The 21271-nt window shown below is 34.4% G+C and overlaps 1 protein-coding gene across 1 annotated transcript in view; it reads right to left on the reverse strand.

The window, feature by feature from the left end:
* LOC149567726 (tetratricopeptide repeat (TPR)-containing protein) overlaps window positions 1-21271 on the reverse strand; it is a 217655-nt gene that overhangs the window by 32641 nt on the left and 163743 nt on the right. Inside the window, exon 10 of the mRNA XM_089820990.1 lies at window positions 15440-15587. Within this exon, the coding sequence (XP_089677116.1) occupies window positions 15440-15587 (148 nt within the window). The remainder of the gene's footprint in view (window positions 1-15439; window positions 15588-21271) is intronic.

Here is a 21271-nt window from a genome sequence, read left to right on the forward strand (position 1 = left end):
CTAGGTGGAGAGTTTGGTTGCTATCATCTTGGGGTGGATATTGGTGTATTGTTGAGCTCCCATCTTCACTTGACAGTAGAGTCTCGCAGGGAGGCATTCATTCTGACTAAGGGTATTGGCACAGAGGGCAGCAACACATGGCAGTTCATGTGCCTTCATGGTGAGACTTGGTGTTTGAGCATTTGGAGGTTGGACACAAACCTAGCCTTCTTACAAGTTTTATCTACATTTGCCAATCTGACTGTTATTGCTATTTATAAGAGTGGATTTTTTTGGATTGTTGTGTGTTATTGTATTGCTGTTGTATGACACAGTGACGTTATTTAGTGGCTATTTGTGTTAACTGTGGGTTTATATATGTGCTTCTAGATATTGGAGGAATTAAACAAACCTCTCTAAGTTTTCTCGTATGCAAATCTACTAATTACAAATCGATTAAAGTTCTGGAATTTATATCAAATATTGGTTTTTTGTTCGGTTTTAAATCTATACATTTATATCAAGGTTTTTTTAGTAAATATCTGGAAAAGGATATTACACTCACATACTAGATTCTAGGTGCTTGCTTTAGTACATACAATGCTTTCTTAATCTTACATACCATATCTCCTTTTGTCAAAGGAAATCCTTCAAGCGGCTCAATATAGACTTCTTCTTCAAGTTCTCCTTTCAGAAATGCTGACTTCACATCCATTTGATCCACTTTGAACTTCTTATTAGCTGCATAAGCCAAGAACATTCTTACTACTTCAATTCTGGCAACAGGTGCAAATGTCTCTTCATAATCTATACCTTCTTGCAGTCTAGCTTTGTCTCTCACAACCTCACCTTGTTCATTCATTTTATTTCTGAAAAACCCATTTAGTTCCTATAACACTTTTGCCTTTAGGTCTAAGAACCAATTCGCATGTCTCCCTAAGAACCTGATCTAGTTCTTCCTTCATCACTTGATTCCAATGATCATCCTTGCAAGCTTCATCAGCACTTTTAGGCTCTACTTGAGAAATCAAACATAACTCTTCATGTACTTTGTTTCTTGTCATAACTCCTTTGTCTTCCCTTCCAATAATTTGATCAACAGGGTGATTCTTTATCAAATTCTTATTTTGTGTCACTGTCTCAACTCTTACTTCTGGTCTGGGTTTAGCTCTTGGTTCCTCTCTCTGTTCCACAACTTGGAAGTCATTCTACAAATCATTATTAGTTTCATAAAACTCAATATTTTCTTGATTAGGCTTAGGATAGCTTCTTCATCAGAATTATAATCAAGTATTATTTCTTCAAGTCCAAACTTCTTATCCACTTTCACATTTGGGCTCCTAACAATAGTCTTAGTCCTCTAATTGAAACATCTATAAGCTTTTCTTTTCAATGAATAACCAAGGAACATACCTTTATTGCTTCTTGAATCAAACTTACCAATGTCATCATCTCTCTTGATATAACACTTGCTTCCAAAAATTCTGAAATACTTCACTGATGATGCATGTCCAAACCATAATTCATAAGGTGTCTTGTTTGTACCTTATCTGATTTGTACTTTATTCATTGTATACATTGTTGTATTAACTACTTCTCTCCAGAATGTCTTTATCAAACATCATAGCTCTTGCAACTTTTGTTGCAGACCTGTTTCTTCTTTCAGCTATACCATTTTACTCAGGTGTTTTTGGGGCTGAAAGCTGTCTTTTAATACCATTCACTTCACAAAAACTATTAAACTCATTTGAGGTAAATTCTCCACCTCTATGAAATCTTAAGCAATTAATCTTTAATCCAGATTCATTTTCAACTATGTTCTTAAACACCTTAAACTTTTCAAATGCTTTTGACTTTTCTTTAAGAAATGCTACCCACGTCATCCTAGTAAAATCATCAACAAGAATCATAAAGTACCTTTCACCGTAGAATCTTCTTGTCTTTGTAGGACCACTCAAATCTGTGTGAAGAGTCTCCAATTTTGTTGTTGTAGTGAACTTCTTGCTAGGAAATGAGTATTACTTTTGTTTAGCTATAACGCATTCCTCACAGACAACATTAGCAGGCTTTATAATTTTAGGCAAATCCCTAACAGCAAATGTACTACTTGCTTTCACAATATTATCAAAATTTATATGACAAAACCTTTTATGCCACAACCAGTTGTTATCAACTTTAGCAGCCAAGCATGTCAACTCTGCAAGATTCAGTTAAAATATATTACCTCTAGATCTTGTGCCAATGCCAATCATCTTACCATTCTTATCTTTGATAGTGCATGTATTTTCCGTGCACTGTAATTGATATCCCTTATTAACCAACTGTCCAACACTTAGAAGATTATGTTTTAGTCCATCAACAAAATAAACATCATTTGTTGCATTGAAGAGATTAGTTTGGTGCTCAAGCAATCTGTTCACATCCTAAGTATTCTTCTCGACTAAAAATGATAATAAGAGCAAAACAAAACAAGCATCCCACTAAATAGGCCACCTCGTGTGGATGCATAAACATCACCACCAAAGTTCTGCTCTTGGACTTAGTATGGGATTGGCTTGGAATAAATTATCATTACTCACACTTTATTGAAACTTACATATACACGTATGTACCATTGATCACTTGTGGTTACCAGATTCCATTGAAAAAGTAAAATTTTGATCTTTTCCTTGACCCTAGTTCATTGCAAATTGTAAGGCATTAATTAGAAATTGCATGCATTATATGTCTACCTCGTGTCTTCATGCATTCACGTGTCTACTTTGTGTTTTTATACATCACCTATTTACTTTGTGTATGCCTCTTGTTTCTATGCATCCAATTATATGCTTTGTATGTTACATCCCATTTTTTGGCTCCATTTGAAATGTTCATATAACCGCTAAGATTTCATGTGAAGTCTATTGACAGGCGAAATTAGTTACAATCATGTGAAATGGTAAAATGGTTAATCATTATAATCTTATATGAAGTTGGCATGCTAATTAATTGTTATGATGATATTTTAATGCTATTTTGAAGTTGGTTATTTATCATGAATTCGTGTGAATTGAAAAGGCGGTTAGCCGTTATGATGGTTTATGATTAATAACTTGTTATGGTAATATGATTTAATTGTGGAAAATTTCCTTGTAGGGAGCACATCAAAGGGGTGGAAGCAATGTCACAAAAGAATTGAGCACAGGGGCACCACCATCACTGGGCAAATAGGTATGAATCTTGAATCACCATGGCTAAGGGTAAACGATTAGGCAAGCAAGAGTATATGTTGGGCAATACCATGAGCTACTTGGTCAAACATATAAAAATATATATAGCTATCATCATCAAAATTCATGTTCAGAACCATTACCTTTGATGTTTGGTGATGTCGTCTCCGTTTTTCTTTTATCATCACCTATATATATATATATATATATATATATATGATACCACCAAGATATTAAAGTAATATCTATGGTTTGTACTGATATATATATATATATATATATATATATATATATATATAGAGGTGCATACATCAAGAGGATATGATGTTATAATAAATCGTATTCTCCAAACTATGCATGTATACGTATTTTAGTGAGTGCAACTTTAGATACAATAATAGCATGATGGAATCATTTAAAATATATATGTGTGTGTGTGTGTGTGTGTGTATGTATATATATGTATATATAATTGTTTTTCAATGGAGTTCTTTAATAAATCAAACTTGTATCTTTCCATGAGAGGCGACCATGTACACTTAGCGCAACCTTTTCTTTTAAATTCATGACCTTGTAACCGATGGTCTTGGAAAGAAACTACCACCTTGAGTCATGGCTTGCTTAAGCCTAAGGAAGATTTAAACATATCACATCTGGCTAGAGATGGCATTCTATTGCCCTTCTCTCCTCTTACTTTCTTCTCTACACCGAGCATAATCCCTCTTAATTCAAGCACGAGTTTTCTCACAGCAAATTATTGCATTGCATTTACAGTCACATCGGCTTGAGCCATATGGTGGAGACATCATTAATTCTCACAAAGGCTCTCGTTCAAGTTATGTTAAGTGTTACACACTCCATTCTTTATGTTTCTAATCGATGCAACAATTCTTGGATGGATTTTCCATGCATCTGATATTTATAGTTTCTGCATTAGCTGTATGATCAAGTCAATAAGCTCGTCTTATGTTTTGTTGACCTTCCTATTTGAGATCATTAAGAATATGAATGGGGCCGATATATTGTTTGAGAATTTATCACTAAGAACAAGTTCTTCCTCTATGTGTTTACGTCTATGATCTTGTCTTTTGATTTACCATGTGTGCTACTCAAATGTAAGAACGACATGTTGTTGGATTTGAAATACATCTTTATATCAATTTGTTAATTGCGGCGTACCGCCAATGGATAGGAATCCATGAATACTCAAGATGACCTATACCAAGGACTCACCCTAGCTGGTAATAGCCAATGAAGGGGAGTGAAGAGGAAAAGAAGTCCCTGCAAGGGAAAGAATAGAAATCAGAACTTCCATATATGAAATCATGATAAATTTCTATTTAATATCCAAGTAAGCTCATGATTGTCCAATGTGTACCTTGTTGTCAAGTCGAGTGGTGGAATTAAATACCAGGATGCTCAGTGGCTGGGCAAGGTGTTCCATGTCTGTTCTGAGTAGGGAAAGTCTTTCTCAAATGAGATTATGTGGGGATATTTCAAGGGTCAGTGGTTGCGAGGTTAAACCCCTAACAATGTTTCCTCTCTCCACAAGATGTCAGGACATGCACCAGACAAAGAAAATTTATGCATTCAAACATTTATTGGTAATAGGTAGTTTACTTTTATGATGTTTATACAAGTAGAACATATGATGGATTGATTTATATCATTGATTCACTTTTTTTTTTTAATAAAAGCAAAAAAATTCGTCAATGTAATTGGTAACCAGTGAGATCAGTTGATCTTCCAACTAAATATGGAATATATCTATACGAGAGAGATAGGTTTATTTGAAGGATTGTCATTTCAATCTTTCATTTATGTGAATAATGAATATATCTTCTAACCGAATGTCATTGTCATAGTTAGCAATAGAGAGAAAATGAATGATACAGTGGTATTTGATGCCCAAAAATGATATAGTGGTATTTGATGCCCTAAAGAATAGTGATATTTGATGCCCTAAATGATACAGTGGTATTTGATGCCCTAAATGATACAGTGATATTTGATGCCCTAGATGATATAGTGGTATTTGATGTTATTTGTCATTACGATAAAGTGGTATAGCTATTTGTTCCCTAAGTGATATATATGGATTAACTTGCGTTTTGCAGATATTGCCCTACGCGGATTTCTTTCAGATTTTAGGGTATGTAAGCTCAATTCCTTCATTTAGATTTATTGATGATGTTTGTTGTCCTACATTTTGTCACCACAAAATGTTGGTAACAACACAACTTTTTCAAGCTAATTTAGCGTTTATCTAAGCTTGAATTTGATATTCAATTGCTTAATGTTGATCAATCGATCCATTTCAATTCATATATCAAATCTTTTTACCAAAGGCCTTCATCAAGTCCTTTTCGTTTTGTTTTCTATCGAGCCTTTGCTTGATTTTTGAAGCCTTCATCGTCGTTCTTTGCTTTTGAGTTTGCGTTTGTTGATTTTTAGTCCTTTAGTTTTGCTCATTTCATGCCTTTCGCTTTTCCCTTTGATTTGGTCTAACCTAGAGCTCAATCGGAGTTGTTAGTCAAGAGATATACTCGTTTTAGTGCCTCAAAAGTGGACCTTTTTGGTGAAATAGCAGGAATTAAAAATACGAAGCTATATTTTTTATTTGACTTTCACTTTTTGATAAATATAACTTAAATTCATTTTATGTTATGTTTTTTAGTTACTTTATCTTTTAATTTTTCACTTAAAAGTAATTATAATGCACTTTATATTATATTTTTAAGTTGAGTTAACTTTTTGATTTTTCACTTAAGTGACTATATTACCTATATAGTTCAATTTAATTTTTAGCATTTACATCAAATGCTCTAGTAAATATTACTTTTTAAATGATATTTACATGTTATATTGTTAATATGATATGTAAATATAATTTATGTCCCACTTCAGTAATATTTTAATAAATTTAAATTGACATGTGCTTATTATATCACTTAAAGTCATCAAAAGTGGACATTTTATGTGTCATTACATGTAAAATTCATCAAAAGTGGACCTTTTATATGTCATTACATATAAAATTCAACTTGAAAACATAAATCCATAAAAAGTGGACCTTTTCCATGTCTTTGCATATTTAAGTCATCAAAAGTGGACCTTTTATATGCAATTACATGTAAAAATCCATCAAAATTGAACATTTTACATGTCATTACATATAAAGTTCAACTTGGAAACATAAGTGGACCTTTTTGATGTCATTACATCAAAAGACTCTCAAAAGTGGTCCTTTTTCATGTCATTAAATCAAAAAGTAAGTCTTTGTGTCATTACATCAAAAAAGTGAGATACGACTTATAATATGCTTTGCACCCCAAAAGGTCCGATTTTGGCCATATGCATATTTTAAAATGTGTTATGCACTCCAAAAAGTCCAATTTTCTTTGTTGGAAGATTTTAAAATATGCAAGTCACTCCAAAAGGTCCAATTTTGATCTAAAGCATATTTTAAAACATGCATATCACTCCAAAAGGAACACGTGCATTTGCTCTCCAAGAACCTGATTTTGCTCATTGTGAAAGATATAGTTAATGGTTTTGCATGAGATTTTCTCCAATTGGGTCATTTTTGCTTGGCAATGGATTTTTTAACATAAAAAATGGATTCATCTTGCTAAAAGACGTTTTTCTAAGCTCTATCTAAGGGCATGTTTTTGGAAAAAAAAAATCAAAAAACATCATTTTTGGCTCAAGTTTTGGCCCAAAGAGGAATCGATTTGGCTTTTCAAGTGTTTTACATTACATTGTGACTCATGTTCTGGTGTTTAGAAGCCAAAACATTTTTGTTTGTTGCCTTCTATGAATCATGTTTTTGCTTAAAATGCCTAGAAATTTGGGGGTTTAATCCACTTTTATGCGTTTTGAAGCCACTTTTTTGCATATTTATCTATGTATATGCATTTGGAGAAGTTTTTGCATTCACAGGTCAAAAAATGACTCAAAAACATGCATTTTTTGGCCACGTTTTTGCAAAAATGGCCCACATTTTTGCATTAAAAAGTCATGTTTTTGTTCAAAAAACTCAAAAAATGGCATTTCAGCTCATAAATTTGGATCAAGAGGGGTCGTTTTTGAATTTTAATGTGTACTCATCTTTGGAGACCATGTTTTTGGCCTTCTCATGTCAAATTTGACCATTGAATGTCCATTACATACAAGTGCAGAAAAAGTCAAAAAGTTGTTTGAAAATCCAGATTTGAGGGAGAATTGGTTTTCAAGTCTATAAAACTTGCTATTTTGGCTCTTTAATCTCCAAGTAAGTGGACATTTTTAAACTTGCTCATCAATTTATGCTTATCTTGCTATTTCCATGCATATTATGGCTTGTCATTGTACACTTGTCCATATATATGCCATAAATAGTGTATTTTTCTTTAAATGATGAAATGGTTCATTTTTTTGTTTTTGGTTCTTTCCCAAGTTCCAATTTCGAATTTGCATGTTGACATGTTTGAGTCACTTTCCAAAGGTATGTTTTTCTTTGTGTTCTTTTGTTTTGTGTATGCTTGCTGGTTTTCTCCACTTTGGAGAAATTATAAGTTCTTTCCCAAGAACTTGTTCTTGTTTCACTTCATGCGAAAGCATCATCACGTTCCACTTCCATCTTCCATGCCACAACACTTCAAATCTCATCTGACAAATCCGTTTACATGTTTTCCATCTCATTCACCATCTGCACATACATGTAATCCCATTTTTTGCTTCCATTTTCACTCATCTCACTTTCCGCATCCATTCGCATGACACGATTACACAAAATGCCTTATGTGTAATTGCATCTCAAAGGTCCGATTTTGACTAAAAGTCACTTTTTGAAAAGTCAAAAAGATGTCATTTTCATCTTCCATGTACTTTGACTTCACCTTTTCACCAAAGGTGACTATAAAGTTCATTATTCCTCCTCCATTTTCCATTTCCATTTCCCCATATGCATTCGCGCTTCCATGAGCAAATACATGTTTCTAAATCTTTCCATGCTTTTTGCCTCATCCTCCATCTGTATTTTCATGTAAAGTGCATCCTCCATCCGTATTTGCATCTCATCTCACCTTTCATCTCCCGTTACATGTTGCATTTATATGTAATCCATTTTCCGTGCAATGACATCTTGAAAGCCCAAGTCACTTTTTAAAAATCAGCAATTTCCATTTGCACGCATTCCCATGCGCCAAGCACTTTACTTCAGAAAAAAAAAGTAAACGTGCTGATGGAAAGTTGTTCCAACACCATCGAGAAGGTTTTCAAAGTGTCAAAGACTCCAGTTTGTGTTGGTCTACAAAGGAAAATTCATGACAACTTGAGCGAGAAAAGCTGCATTACATCAAGTTTTCAAATGACAACGGACAATTCATCAAAGTCAAAGGTTATCAAAAGACGCAACATCATGGTTATCAAGATGAATGCAGTGGCACAAAATACAGAAACTCCTAATCCTGTGATCATCCGGGATAGCATCGCCAAGTACAAGGCCTTTCAGGGCAATCCCTAGGATTGTTTCAATTCTCTTGTCTTTCTTCTTCTTCTTTCATGTTTGTAATTGAAAAGGATGTATTACATGAAGATGTGTAATTACATGTAATGCAAGTTACATGTGTACGTAAAACATGTAATGCTACTTGCATGTGCACTTGCATGTAACCCTATATTTTCTCTTTTAGTTAGACTAGGTCAAAATTGGTTGAGTTGCTCCCACTTTTTCCTCCACCTTTTTCTCAACCTCTGTGCCTATATAAAGGAATGCCCCCTCATTGTAAAAATCATCTTTTCTTGTATGCAAGAAAGCTCTGTCACATTTGTGCAAGCATAACTTTGATTGTGTAGTATAAATTTGGAAGAAAAGTGAATAAAAGAAGCAATTGGATTCGAAGCTTTGACTGGAAGCAATTGTGATAAAGCAAATTAGAAGCTTTGACTGTAATTTGTGCCTACTATCTTGATTCATGTTATTATTGTGTTCAATAAATGAGCATAGTGATTTAAGAAGCAAACGAAGCCGAAGTTTTGACTGGGAGCAGTTGTAGAAATATATAGCTAGAAGCTTTGTCTGTAACTTATACATCTTTCTTAATTCGCAAAATAGTTAAGTTATTCTTACTTTTAGGAGTCTTTGTGCCCTAATTGTAAAGTTTTTCCATATAGAAGTACGATCGGACTTAGAGCCAAACCAGTACATTTTTAGCTAGCCTTTGAGTTAGTGAAGGTTTATCGGTATCACTGTTTCCAGCTCTTGATAGAAGTGTAGTTAGAGATTCACCCTGCCCATTACTTGCTCCACGAGCAAGTGGATTCTTTCTTGAAAGATAAGAAGAAAGGATATTGGTAACACCCATTTTATAAAATCTCTCAACTTCTTGCTTACCTTGAGTTGATCCAAGGAATGGTGAGAAGGGGGAGCCTTCTCTTTAAGGTAGGAGAGACTCTATCTCACACGCTGTGGTTGGTCATCCTATTTTCGACTGGTTTGTACCCAAGACTGTCGATTGCAAAATATCCACCCAACAATGCTATCAATTGCTAGTTATGAATTTTTTAATTAACTGATTGTAATCATTAATCTCATTCACATGAACATAATTGTTATAACTACATTCCTATGAAAATGAAGTAGTAATTGTATTTCTATGATATGCTCGTTGTTAGTTAAGACCCAGAGAAAGTGGATGTTACATTGTATATTGGCTCTATGAGAAAATTTATGATCTTTCTTGAGGACAAGAAACATTTGAGAGGACTATGATATCCCCGACAATATAAAGATTCATACAATTAATATATAGATATATAATAAATTAATTAAATTATAATAAAATTATTATCATAATATAGTATTGCATACTATATTAATATTAAAGTATAAGAAATTAATCGTAAAATAAAATAAATTGTATTGACATAAATATTAGTAAAGCTATTAATAATAAATTAATATTAACAATATAATGAAAAGACAGCATTTTGCATATCAAGGTATATTAAGAATATCAATCCTCCAAAAATATAATCGAAGAGAAAAGAAGAGGTATCAAGTTGGATCTGCAAAAGCTCAATTAAATTATCAAAGATCCCGATAAGGGGCATTACACCTAAGGCCTTTAATAAGATGGTTCTTACACTTATGAAAGGGGAAACGACAACTGTGGAAATCAATAGTGTTAGATCAGAATCCTTTGCCCTCTCCAAATCTATCAGGTAAGGGTGTCCCCTCGCCCCTGCCTTATTTGCCATTGTTGCAGATTCCCTCTTTTACATTCTCAGAGGTGACTCTATCTTCTCAAGAGTCAAAGGTATCATATTGCACAACAGAGAGGAATTGTCCAATATACAATCTACTGATGATATTGCTATTTCTCTTGAGATGACAGAAAGAAAGCTTAAGAATCTCATCGCTAAGTTGGATGTTTTTTGTTCTGCTTCAGGTTGTAGGGTGTTCTTACCTAAGTCAATTTTGTTGGGATGGGAGGAGAATCAACTGATGTCATGTAGGAATTTTGATCTCAACCGGGGAGGTCCCACCTACCAAGTTAGATACCTTGGCATCCCATTTTCTGTGAATCCTAACCTAAAAGCAGTATGGGAGTGGATCAAATGCAAAATTGAAGGGAAGTGAACAAATGGAATAACAAATACATCTCATTAGCAGAGAGACTGCAAGTCTGTAAAAAAGATTTTGTCAATCTGTACTATGTACTACTCAACCTGGGTTTTTAACCAAACCCAGATTAACTATGTCCAGAAAGACATCAGAGATTTTTTGTGGTCAGATGGGAAGGGATGAAAAAAGCGCCACAAGGTGAGATGGAATTGGTGCATTAGGAGTAAGGAGAAGGGTGGACTGGGTCTAAAAGATTTGAGATGGCAGGGCGTTTCACTCACAGTCAAATGGATAGCTAAAGCCACCAAGGGAAATGAACCCTAGGAGGTTCTAATCAAGAGTAATATCAGCACAATTGTGCCTGCTTAAGCAAAAACTTGGAAAAGGTTGCATACAAATCATCTCTCCAGGAAGTTGAGAATTGCGGGGTCTCATGCTCCAAGCCATATGGAAGGCTTGGGAGGAAGTCAGACATTTGGTCTCTGGAAATGGGATTTTTTACCAGAACAACAATATATTTCGAGAGAAGTCCATATGGTAGAATCTGAGTAATGGTGACAAGCCACTTGGAATCTAAGTAATGGTGACAAGCTACTTGTCATGCTCAAGGGGTGCTTAGTAAGAAAATGGGACTCACTGGGAATCAGTTCCTTTAAGGACATTATTCAAAATGGAAAGTTGGTCAATTGGCAGGACCTTGCCTCCAATTTTGATCTCACCACATCACTGAAGAAACTATGTGGTGTTGAAAGAAGCATGTGAAACTCTTATATTGCCCAGACCCTGTAGTGATACCTCTGATATATTGTCCCTGTTGAAGTGGTCTAATGGCACCCGCCCCACCCCCGCCCTTGTGACACTAGAGCCACATATATCTATAAATTACTAGCCAGTTTAATGAGATTTTTGAACACTTGAAAAATAAATGTAGCCTCGACATAGAGCATCCAAATTGAAGAAAATATCAGTTAAACCTTTGGCACTCCCCTGTTGAACCCAAAATCATTTGTTTCATGTGGCACCTTCTTCTGCAGAGATTGCCAGTTGAAAAGCCTAATGGAGAGCCCAACATTTGTTCATTCTGTCTCAGCAATGTATCTATCCCACATTTGTTCATAGACTATATCTTTGCCAGCAAGTTCGGAGGAATACTCGGCCTTTCTCTAAATGAAAAGTTTTCTCTGTTGGAAGTTATATCTGGAAAATGCTTGGGAATCGATAAACATTGCAATCCCTTCTGGTTTATTCTTTCTCTTCATATTCTTTGGTACATTTGGAAGCTTCGGAATGATGACATTTTCAGTGGTTGGGCTAGAATCCATACTGAGTCTCAGCGGACACTCATAGCTGGTAACATTTCTATGCAGGATACAATGGTGATGAGGGTTAAAAAGGACAGACTCCTAAAGATGCTGAGAGAATGTGGGGCGGTCCTGAATAGAGAACAGATTGACTATGAGTTCACCACTGAATCTAACGAAGAGTTTGATTATGATATCACCCTTTCCCAACTGTTATTGCAAATCAGAGAAAGGAAAAAGAAGCAGAAACAAAAAGCTCAGCCCTGTACGGCAGTGACCCCATCTCGTCATGAACCTCACACCCGTGAGTCTATACCAGTGAATGTTATTCCATTAGTGGTCTCCTAGTTTGCACAGAACAATGTACTAGAAGCTGCTCCTCAACCTATTCCACCTCATTCAACAACCAGTGCATCTGTGGCACCGCCTCCTCTTCCATGGGGATGTCCAATCCATACAATGTTATAACCTAAGATGATATAACCCAAGATGTCAAGAGATTGAAGTGGGCCGATGGACCTAGGCCATAGACAGCATGGTTCTAAAATGCTCGCTTTTTTATAACAAATTTTGAAATTTTGTATGAATCTAGCTCATGGTATGCAGTGTATTTCTACAAAAGGGACTTTTTTGTACATGTTTTGATCTCAATAACTCTTGGGCGGTAATTGGTATAAACTCTATGTAACTAGTATCTTAATTGGGCTTAATAGAAAAATACTCGTCCTAATAAACATCTTATGTATTATATAAAATATATATAGATTTTAAAATATATACTATAACCATTCATCTAATTTAATGAATTAATATCTTTTAGATGTTTATTATTTAATTATAAAACATTAAATTAGAACACTCAAATTGAGATATATATAGATATATTGATTTGGATATTAAACCATGGGTTTGATGTTTGAACCTATTGCTATAATATTTTTACACTACTGCTCATGATTTACATTGTTGCATCTATCATTTATGATGCTGCTCATGTTGTTATAATACAGTTGCAACTTGTGAATCCATGATTAATTTACATATTGTCTTCTTGTTATCAATTATTGACATATTTCCTTATTTTCCTCTATCTATAGTATCTTAATATATTTTGAAAAAACTATACAGGTAGATAGATAGATTGATAGATATTTTAACTTTTGTATACTGTCACACCCCTGTCCCTTATTTTTGGCCATTTAGGAAACCTCCCAAAAATGCATCCCCTATCGTCCCTCCATCCCGTATTAAAAACACCATGAAACATAGAATGGTAATTAAATGTTTTAAATGTTGGATGCCTAGACAAGGGGGCCTTTGCACATAATACAATCTTAAGACTTCTTTCAAAAAAAGTCAATTTTGAGGGTAAAAGGAATTATTAGAATTTTTAAATTGCAAATTCCATTCAAAAAGATATAAAAGGAGGTGTTGGGGCTCCTTTGTGGAAAAGTTAAAGATTTCTTATGTTGTTACATTGCCAGATGAAACACGTGTTTCTTCCTAAATCATTTGAGAACAAAAGACTCATTTGAATCCTAGTTTCCAATTTGATAGATAATTCCCAGCCAGTTTGGAGTGGCTCTATTCAAGATTCACCACTGTGCAGAACAAAGTTTCAGATTTTGGGGTTCAGTAAGACGACTTTTGATGTGTTTTAAATTTGCAGCTATATTGGTGAGTTCTTATATCAGTTGCAGATGCTTGTTGAGAGCAGAATCCATTTTTACTGCTTTTCACACCACTGTAACCCTTTATTGGTCATACAAAATCAGTTGGAAGGATTTACTGTGTCACAAGGAAGCTATGGAATATTAGTTTTCAAATTTTCAGACCTCGCCACCCTTTGTAGAAATGATTCTCTGTGACATCGAAGGATTTAAGAGGGGGCTTCTACTGGGCTTGTATTACCTAGTTCAGGTCGTACTAGTTCACAGTGGTGGCATGCAGGCTCGAGGACCAAAGTGCTGTAATGAGCAATATTTTTTATTTCATATTGAATAGAGTTGCCTAGCTTGCTTGAAGGCAATCCACTCAAATGATTGCCGTATGAATGAGAACTGAGGATTTTGGGGATTTATTAAGAGAAAAAAAAAAAAAATTATACATCCCCACATGCATCGCATCTGAGTTGCAGACTCAAACTCAATGAGTACTTGCCCCAAGTTCAAGCCTGCAATTCACTGATACCCACCCATGAATAGATCGGTGAGTTAGTTAGCCCAATTTTGCTTTGCAGCTTACAAGCTACCCGAGAGTCTCTGAAGTCTTTAATCCATGCTATGAGATATTTATCATAGAAAAAGGACTTTGAACCAGCTAGATTATGTATCAGAAGGAAGAGGTTTATGAAAAACAAAGATCAGGGTTTCTATGGCTGCGACAAGAGGGTAAAGGTGCAACTCTAAAACAGCTCATAGGCCCAGAAAACATATTGGCTGCAAAATATTCACAAACGTTTTTAAGCCTAGGGATAGATAAAGATATTTTCTTTAATAGTTCTGCTGCTCTGCATGACACTGTGATCTATGAGAGCAAGGAAGGGTGCTAAGTTTCACTTACTGTTGTTAATCAAATTAATACAGGGATTGCTCCCATAATTTTGTTTTATTGAAACTGTTTACAAATCTTGTGCTCATTCAAGCAACAACATGAGAGTCACACTAGAAACAACACTTGGAAGACCAAGAGTCACAACTTAGAATCCACCTTTTACAATGAGACAAATACAACCAATAGAAGACCAATAGTCACAACTTAGAATTCCACAAAGATGTCCCTCTTGGGATTTGAACCAGAGTCTCCACAATGAGAACTCATTGCTTCAACCAAGCTAAACCCCTTGGACTGGGATTACTCCCATAATTCCAAAAAACAATCCCCAAAAATTGAAGCTATTTTTTGCATAGGCGTTCCAAGAAGATTTGTAATGCATTTATTAACTCAAAGAATACATTTGGGATTAAAAAAAGTACAAATATTGATGAAGACTCGTCATGAAACCAATATTGTTCAATCAGAGATACATAATGTTCTGCAAGAATTTGTTAAGGAAAAACATTAATGACTACAGAAAAAGGCAAATCCCATGAGATCAAATTTGTTGTCTTTTTCCCGTTCATATACTAATGACATAATCACTGTCCCAAATGTATGTAGCTAAAAATTAGTTTCTTCATTCAACTTTCCATCTCGTATTGTCTTATAAAAACACAATTTTCTAGTTGTATAACAGCTTGAACATTAGCAGCATCAGAGACATGCTAGATGAAGTTAATTCTATATGACTTGAGAGTACGGATGCAACAGACTTTGTTCCCAAGAATATCAAAAACAATTACCTAAATTTGACCATGCAAAGCTGCAGTTTTTTCGACGAGCTATAGCAGTTTTCAGGTAGCTTTCAGCTTTGTTAAACTGCAATGTACGGAGAGTGTGCAATCCCAATTGATGCCATTGAACAGAATCTTCAGGATCCTCCTCAATTGCCTGCCAAGAAAATGATGATCTGTAATAAACTTTCTTTAATTATTGCTTCTTAAAATGGCATTGTACCTCTGATATTAATGCATGAGCAAAATTCTCCACATCAGATTACAAAGTTTTCTGTAGGTTAGAAAAATTGGATCAGATAAAAATGTTATAAATATGTAGTCAAACGGAATAATTTGTAAATTTACAAGAAAAAACTCATAGTTAGGCATAAACAATGGAAATGTCTACATCTTCTTATGAGGTTAAATTTCTTAATATTTTAAAATCAAGTCTACAATACCCAACATGTGTATACATGACTAACACCGTGAATTCAGATACAGAAGAGGCAACCTATAAACATATATGGCTAGGCATGGTAGTCTTCAATGTCATCCAACCATTTAATCCTTTACATGCTAAACAATTAAAGACTAAATTTAAAAATATTAAATCATTGAAGATAGGAGATTTCCACAATCCATGAAGTATGCAGTTGTCTTTAATATTAAATATAAAATTAGTTTGACTGCTACAAAATGTAAACACGCTCTAATCAAGACCTCTAAAACTTAGTTCTTGGAAAACCACTCTAATAAAATTGAAATGACATCAAACAGTTGTTTCCACGTTATCCACTGATATCACAACTATCAGTTTGATTATTTTTACCTGAATTAGGACTACTACAAAAAAAGATTTTCAGGGAAGAAAGCTTTGATTTTTACAAATTCATCTATCAATCAGCTTGACGGAAACACCAAACTCCTGAGTCTGAGGAAGCAGTCTAAATTTATTACAAACAAAGCAATTCAAATAATCAACGTCTTAGGTGACCAAAATAACTTTCCTACAATCAGTAGACATGCATAATTTGAGACTGGCATAAGGTAACATCCTTTAAATCAGCATTCTGCAAAATTGAACGCAACAAAAACTAAATGATTTGCCAAAGGCATTGTTGGCAAGAAGTGAAACTGGGAGCATGCCAAGCTTTTTCTTAGAGACTTAACAACCTAATTGGATAAAGCAAATAACAGAATAGAAATCAATCATGATGGAGAGCCAGTAACGATGAGCAAATACAGCGCACATGCTGCCCAGTTGTCAAGCATGGAAGGGACTGAAAAATGAGGCGCTAAAGAAAGAGCATGATATCTACCTCTTGGACTTCATGTGTTTACATAATTAGGTCAATTTGTTAAAGTTATTGTCCTCTAACAGTTAATGTTTTACATGAATGCCAACTCTATTCCATGCATATTTGGTCCCTAATCATATAAAAATCCATCATTTGAATGATCTGCAGTGTTTGTTCTCTTTTCTGTTGATTTTTGTAGAAATGACAACATTAATAATAATATTGTTGGTTTTCTTCTCGACTTCATGATAGTGCAGATGTTGAGTTTTCAACTCTGTTTGATACTTTTTCTTCAATGTAAGTGTTTTCATCGTACCCAAGGGCCAAGACCACATGCTTTGACACTGGCTCTAGTTAAATGCAAAAAACACTACCTTTCATCCTCTTCAGGTACTTGTCTCACTTTCATTGGGACTCATGTGATATCCCCATCAGAATTAGATTCATATAATTAAATTAATTAATTAATAATAATAATATAATATTAATAATGGTATAGTTATAATTTATTATCATATTATAATATTGCATAATGTATTAATATTAAATAAAAGAATTAAATATTATAATAAGCAATAAAATATAATATTTAGACTAATAATCTAAATATATAAACTAAATATATTATGCATTTTATGTGATAATATTAATATTAATATTATAATAAGAAATATAATCGATATAGTCTATATTATTAATATAATATACATTATTAGTATAATTACTAATATAATTATATTATCAAAATAATATAATTAATATAATGTATAGTTTATAAAAAGAGATGACTCTTAGAATGAAAAGGTATATATATAGAAAATTAACTTTGGGAAATTTTCATTCAAAAATACAAGAAATATATATAAAACCATTTTACAGTAAATTTGAATGGAGAAATTTAAATTAAAAAATTAACGTCCTGACAGGGGACATTACAATTGGTATCAGAGCATAATCCTACCATCCTATGATGAAGGTTTGTAGTAAAACCAGTTTACAATAAATTTGAATAGTGAATTTTAAATTAAAAAATTAATGCCTTGATAGGGAACATTACAACTCAGCTGGCTTTTGCATGTAGATTCATTCCACTTGGCTTCTATTTTTTTCTTACGGTTTTTTGTGTCATCAAATAGAGTTTGATAATGCTTTTCTTAAGTTCACAATTTTGACATTTTTAACCATCATATTTTTTCTCCCTCAATCCTAAGATTTCCTTGGAGATAATTCATTTGAGAATATTAATGTCAGATAATCTCTTCTCCTTTCTAGGATCTCCCTTTAAGTTTTTCTAATCTTATCCAATTTTGCTTCCTTCACCCTAAGGCCATTTGGGCACGATTCACATGAATTACGAATTTATGTGGCAGAACACAAAAGTAAAAAGGCATTTCATTTTCCAAGGGGAATAAAATGCCTTCTACTTATCTCTCACTCCACACTTTTCATTCAAGACTTTCCTTTTGAAGAAACAAGACTAAGGCCTCCTCCAAATTTTAGGAGTTGCAGCTATATTGTCTACCATTAATAGGGTTTTGCCAAGCGCTGCATGTTTTCCAAGCATATGATCATCATTGTTCACCTTAGTTACCGGATTCATGCCCTAGAGGCCAGATCCGGATCCGAGTAAGATGCTTGTTTTACACAATGGATTCGTCAGGATTTGCAACCTTGTTCACCTTAGTTACCAGATTTGTGCCCTAGAGGCCAGATCCGGATCCAAATTTGTGCCTGGATTCATGCTGATCTAGGCAGGATGCTTTTTTTACACAGTGGATTCCTCCAGATTTGTGGGCCGCAAATCCGGACGAATCCACTGGGTAAAACAAGCATCCTGCCTGGATCAGCATGAATCCAAGCACGAATCCAGATCTGGATCCTCAAAGATCTAATGGGAACCCTCAAAGATCGACAAGGAGGCCAAGGTTTTAAGTGGGTCTAACTTATTTAATATTACTTTTTAAAAATTGCTTTCTAACCCTAAAATGACCCTTTTATTCAACATCCAAATACAGCTCACCTCAAATTTGCTCTCTATTTCGTCTCTCATTGTGTGTGTGTATGTGTGTGTATATATATATATTCATGAGTCATCCACAAATCCTAATTGGGGAAAAAAATCGCGAATCCACGGATTTGATTCATGTGCCCGAATTGGATTCGTATCCTGAATCAGTAACTAAGTTTTTCACCATTACCATTGTTTTTCAGGAGTTGAAAGCACCAGAGGCTTGTTAATTTGTAGACCGTGGTAATAGATTCAGCAAGAAATTTTAATCTATAATGCCTCTTTTCAAATCTGTTGGGACAATCACTATGATCTTCTTTTCTTGTTATGTTAACACAGTGTAACACGGGGACTCGCATCCTGCTCCCAAACCTCGAAGTACCCATCCCCAAGACATCCCCACATTGGGTACTTGAGTACACAAGTACCTCCACCTCTGCCATTCCGCAACCATGTCGACGCTAGGATGGGTACTTGTATTTGAATTTTGATTTTTGAATGTTACTATTGGGTATGTAATATGTTATTATGTTGGATGTTCAATGGTTTTAGTTCATGTTGCAATTTTGCTATGTTCAAATATTTTAATTTGGTATATTCTACAGTTATCAGCATATGAATTGATGCAAACAATGGAAGTCAATAAAATTTTAATGTGATTGTAAAATATATTTGATGCAAAATGACAATATCTGATATAGAATTGTAAAGTTGATAATAATAATTGTAATGTCTGGTGAACAGCTGCAGTACATACAATAACAACTATCTCTTAACACTTAAAGTGATAGAACAATTGTGCAGATAATCGTTATATATGTTTTCTGTTTCTGATAAAGGCGCTTAATATGTGTAAAGTCTGAAAGTGATATTGCTACAGAGATGCGGTCTGTCTCTGATCTGTAACTATGTCCTTGCAACAACAATGATGGCTGCGTCTGATATAATCAAAAGATATATATGTACTGTGTAGATGTCGTCTCAGAATAAGGCTTTATGAACATGTACCAGAGATGCCATAAGGCAATGTGCTCTAAGCAGAGCAAATCCATAAAGGATAAAATCCACCTTATATCTTGCAATATCAAACAGATTGCACATTTTAATTATTGAAGAGATGTATCTCTTACAAATCACTTACAAATCATACCTCCTCAAGCATAAATAAATCAGGTTTGATATACACAGGACATCTCTTCATGTCATTGATTAATTAATAAATTATTATACCAATCAACTAAACATAGTCGATTAAAAATATCCAAGCCATCGACTGAATTGGTTGATTAAGATATTCTAGTTATCAACTAAATCTGATTTCGAAAAATTATAGCCTATCAGCTAAGATGAAAATGTAATTATGAATGTGAATATGAAATAGAGTAACGTGACTCGCCGCGAATCGGGTGAGTCACACTAGTTAGTGAGTCACCACCTGCCTGCCGAGTTAGAATGACCAGTGACCCGTGAGCAGCGGGTCAGGTGATGTGACTCACTTGACTCGCGGATCACGTCGTGACTCACGGGTCATGAACAACTTGACCCGACCACGGCAGCAAACGCCCAGTTGGGTTAAAAAATGACAAAATCAATTTTTTTTAAATATTTTTTTTGTTTTATGTTATGCTTATAACCCTAAAAGGCCTTTCATAACACTCTATTGTGAGAAGAAAAAAGAGAGAGGGAGAGGAAGAAGAGAAATAGAGTGTCATTGTTTTGCAAACAGCTGAAAAGAAGAGTCGAAAACTTGCATTTGTGACATTGGAGGTTGCATTTAGATCATCAGGGAGTTTATAGGAGCTCTTCTCAACACTTCCCAAAGCATTTGAAAGAGGTAAGAGTTGATTTTTTAGATTTTGATGATTTTTTTCTCTATGCTTATGGGTTTTTTGGATGAATTTTTTTTGTATGTTTATGGATTTTTTTTTACTTTAGATCTTCATAAAATACAAAGCTTAAATGGTAATATTTGGTCTAAAATGTCTTATTGCAGCAACTTTTACATTTTTCTTTACTCATAATGACTCTTGGAGGTAAAAAAACCCAAGCTCTCTAAAGGCATTAAAAAAGATGAGTGTTGGAAGTACACCATAGACTTTCTGGGTAGAGCTAGAATTTAAACAAAATGCCTATTTTGTAAAACCGTTAATAGTGGGGGGATAAATAGATTGAAATACCATATTGCTGGCATACGTGGTTATGACGCTAAGCCTTGTAAAGCTGCAACTATTGAGGCTTAATGTTTTTGTTATGTTGCCTTAGAAAAATATGAACAAGAAAAGGAATTAAAAAAAACAATTAGTAGAGTTAGCTCAAATTGGTTCCAATTCCCTTCCACGCTCATTTGGAAATGTTTCTGAGTCAGTAGGTTGTGTTTGAGAAGGTTCTTCCCTTCCCCCCTATCATCCTAATGCTTCTACTATTCGTACTTCTTCTACATCTATTCCTTGCACTACTAGTGGTGTTGCGGCTGCTGCCCCTTCTAGTAGTATTGGCTTTACCTTTTGTCCTAGAGTCAAAAAATCTAGGTTGGGCAATTTTTTTGTAGCG

Source organism: Cupressus sempervirens, chromosome 3 (genome assembly GCF_028749045.1).
Source record: "Cupressus sempervirens isolate cs-2001-9-10 chromosome 3, ASM2874904v1, whole genome shotgun sequence".
NCBI classification, from domain to species: Eukaryota; Viridiplantae; Streptophyta; class Pinopsida; order Cupressales; family Cupressaceae; genus Cupressus; species Cupressus sempervirens.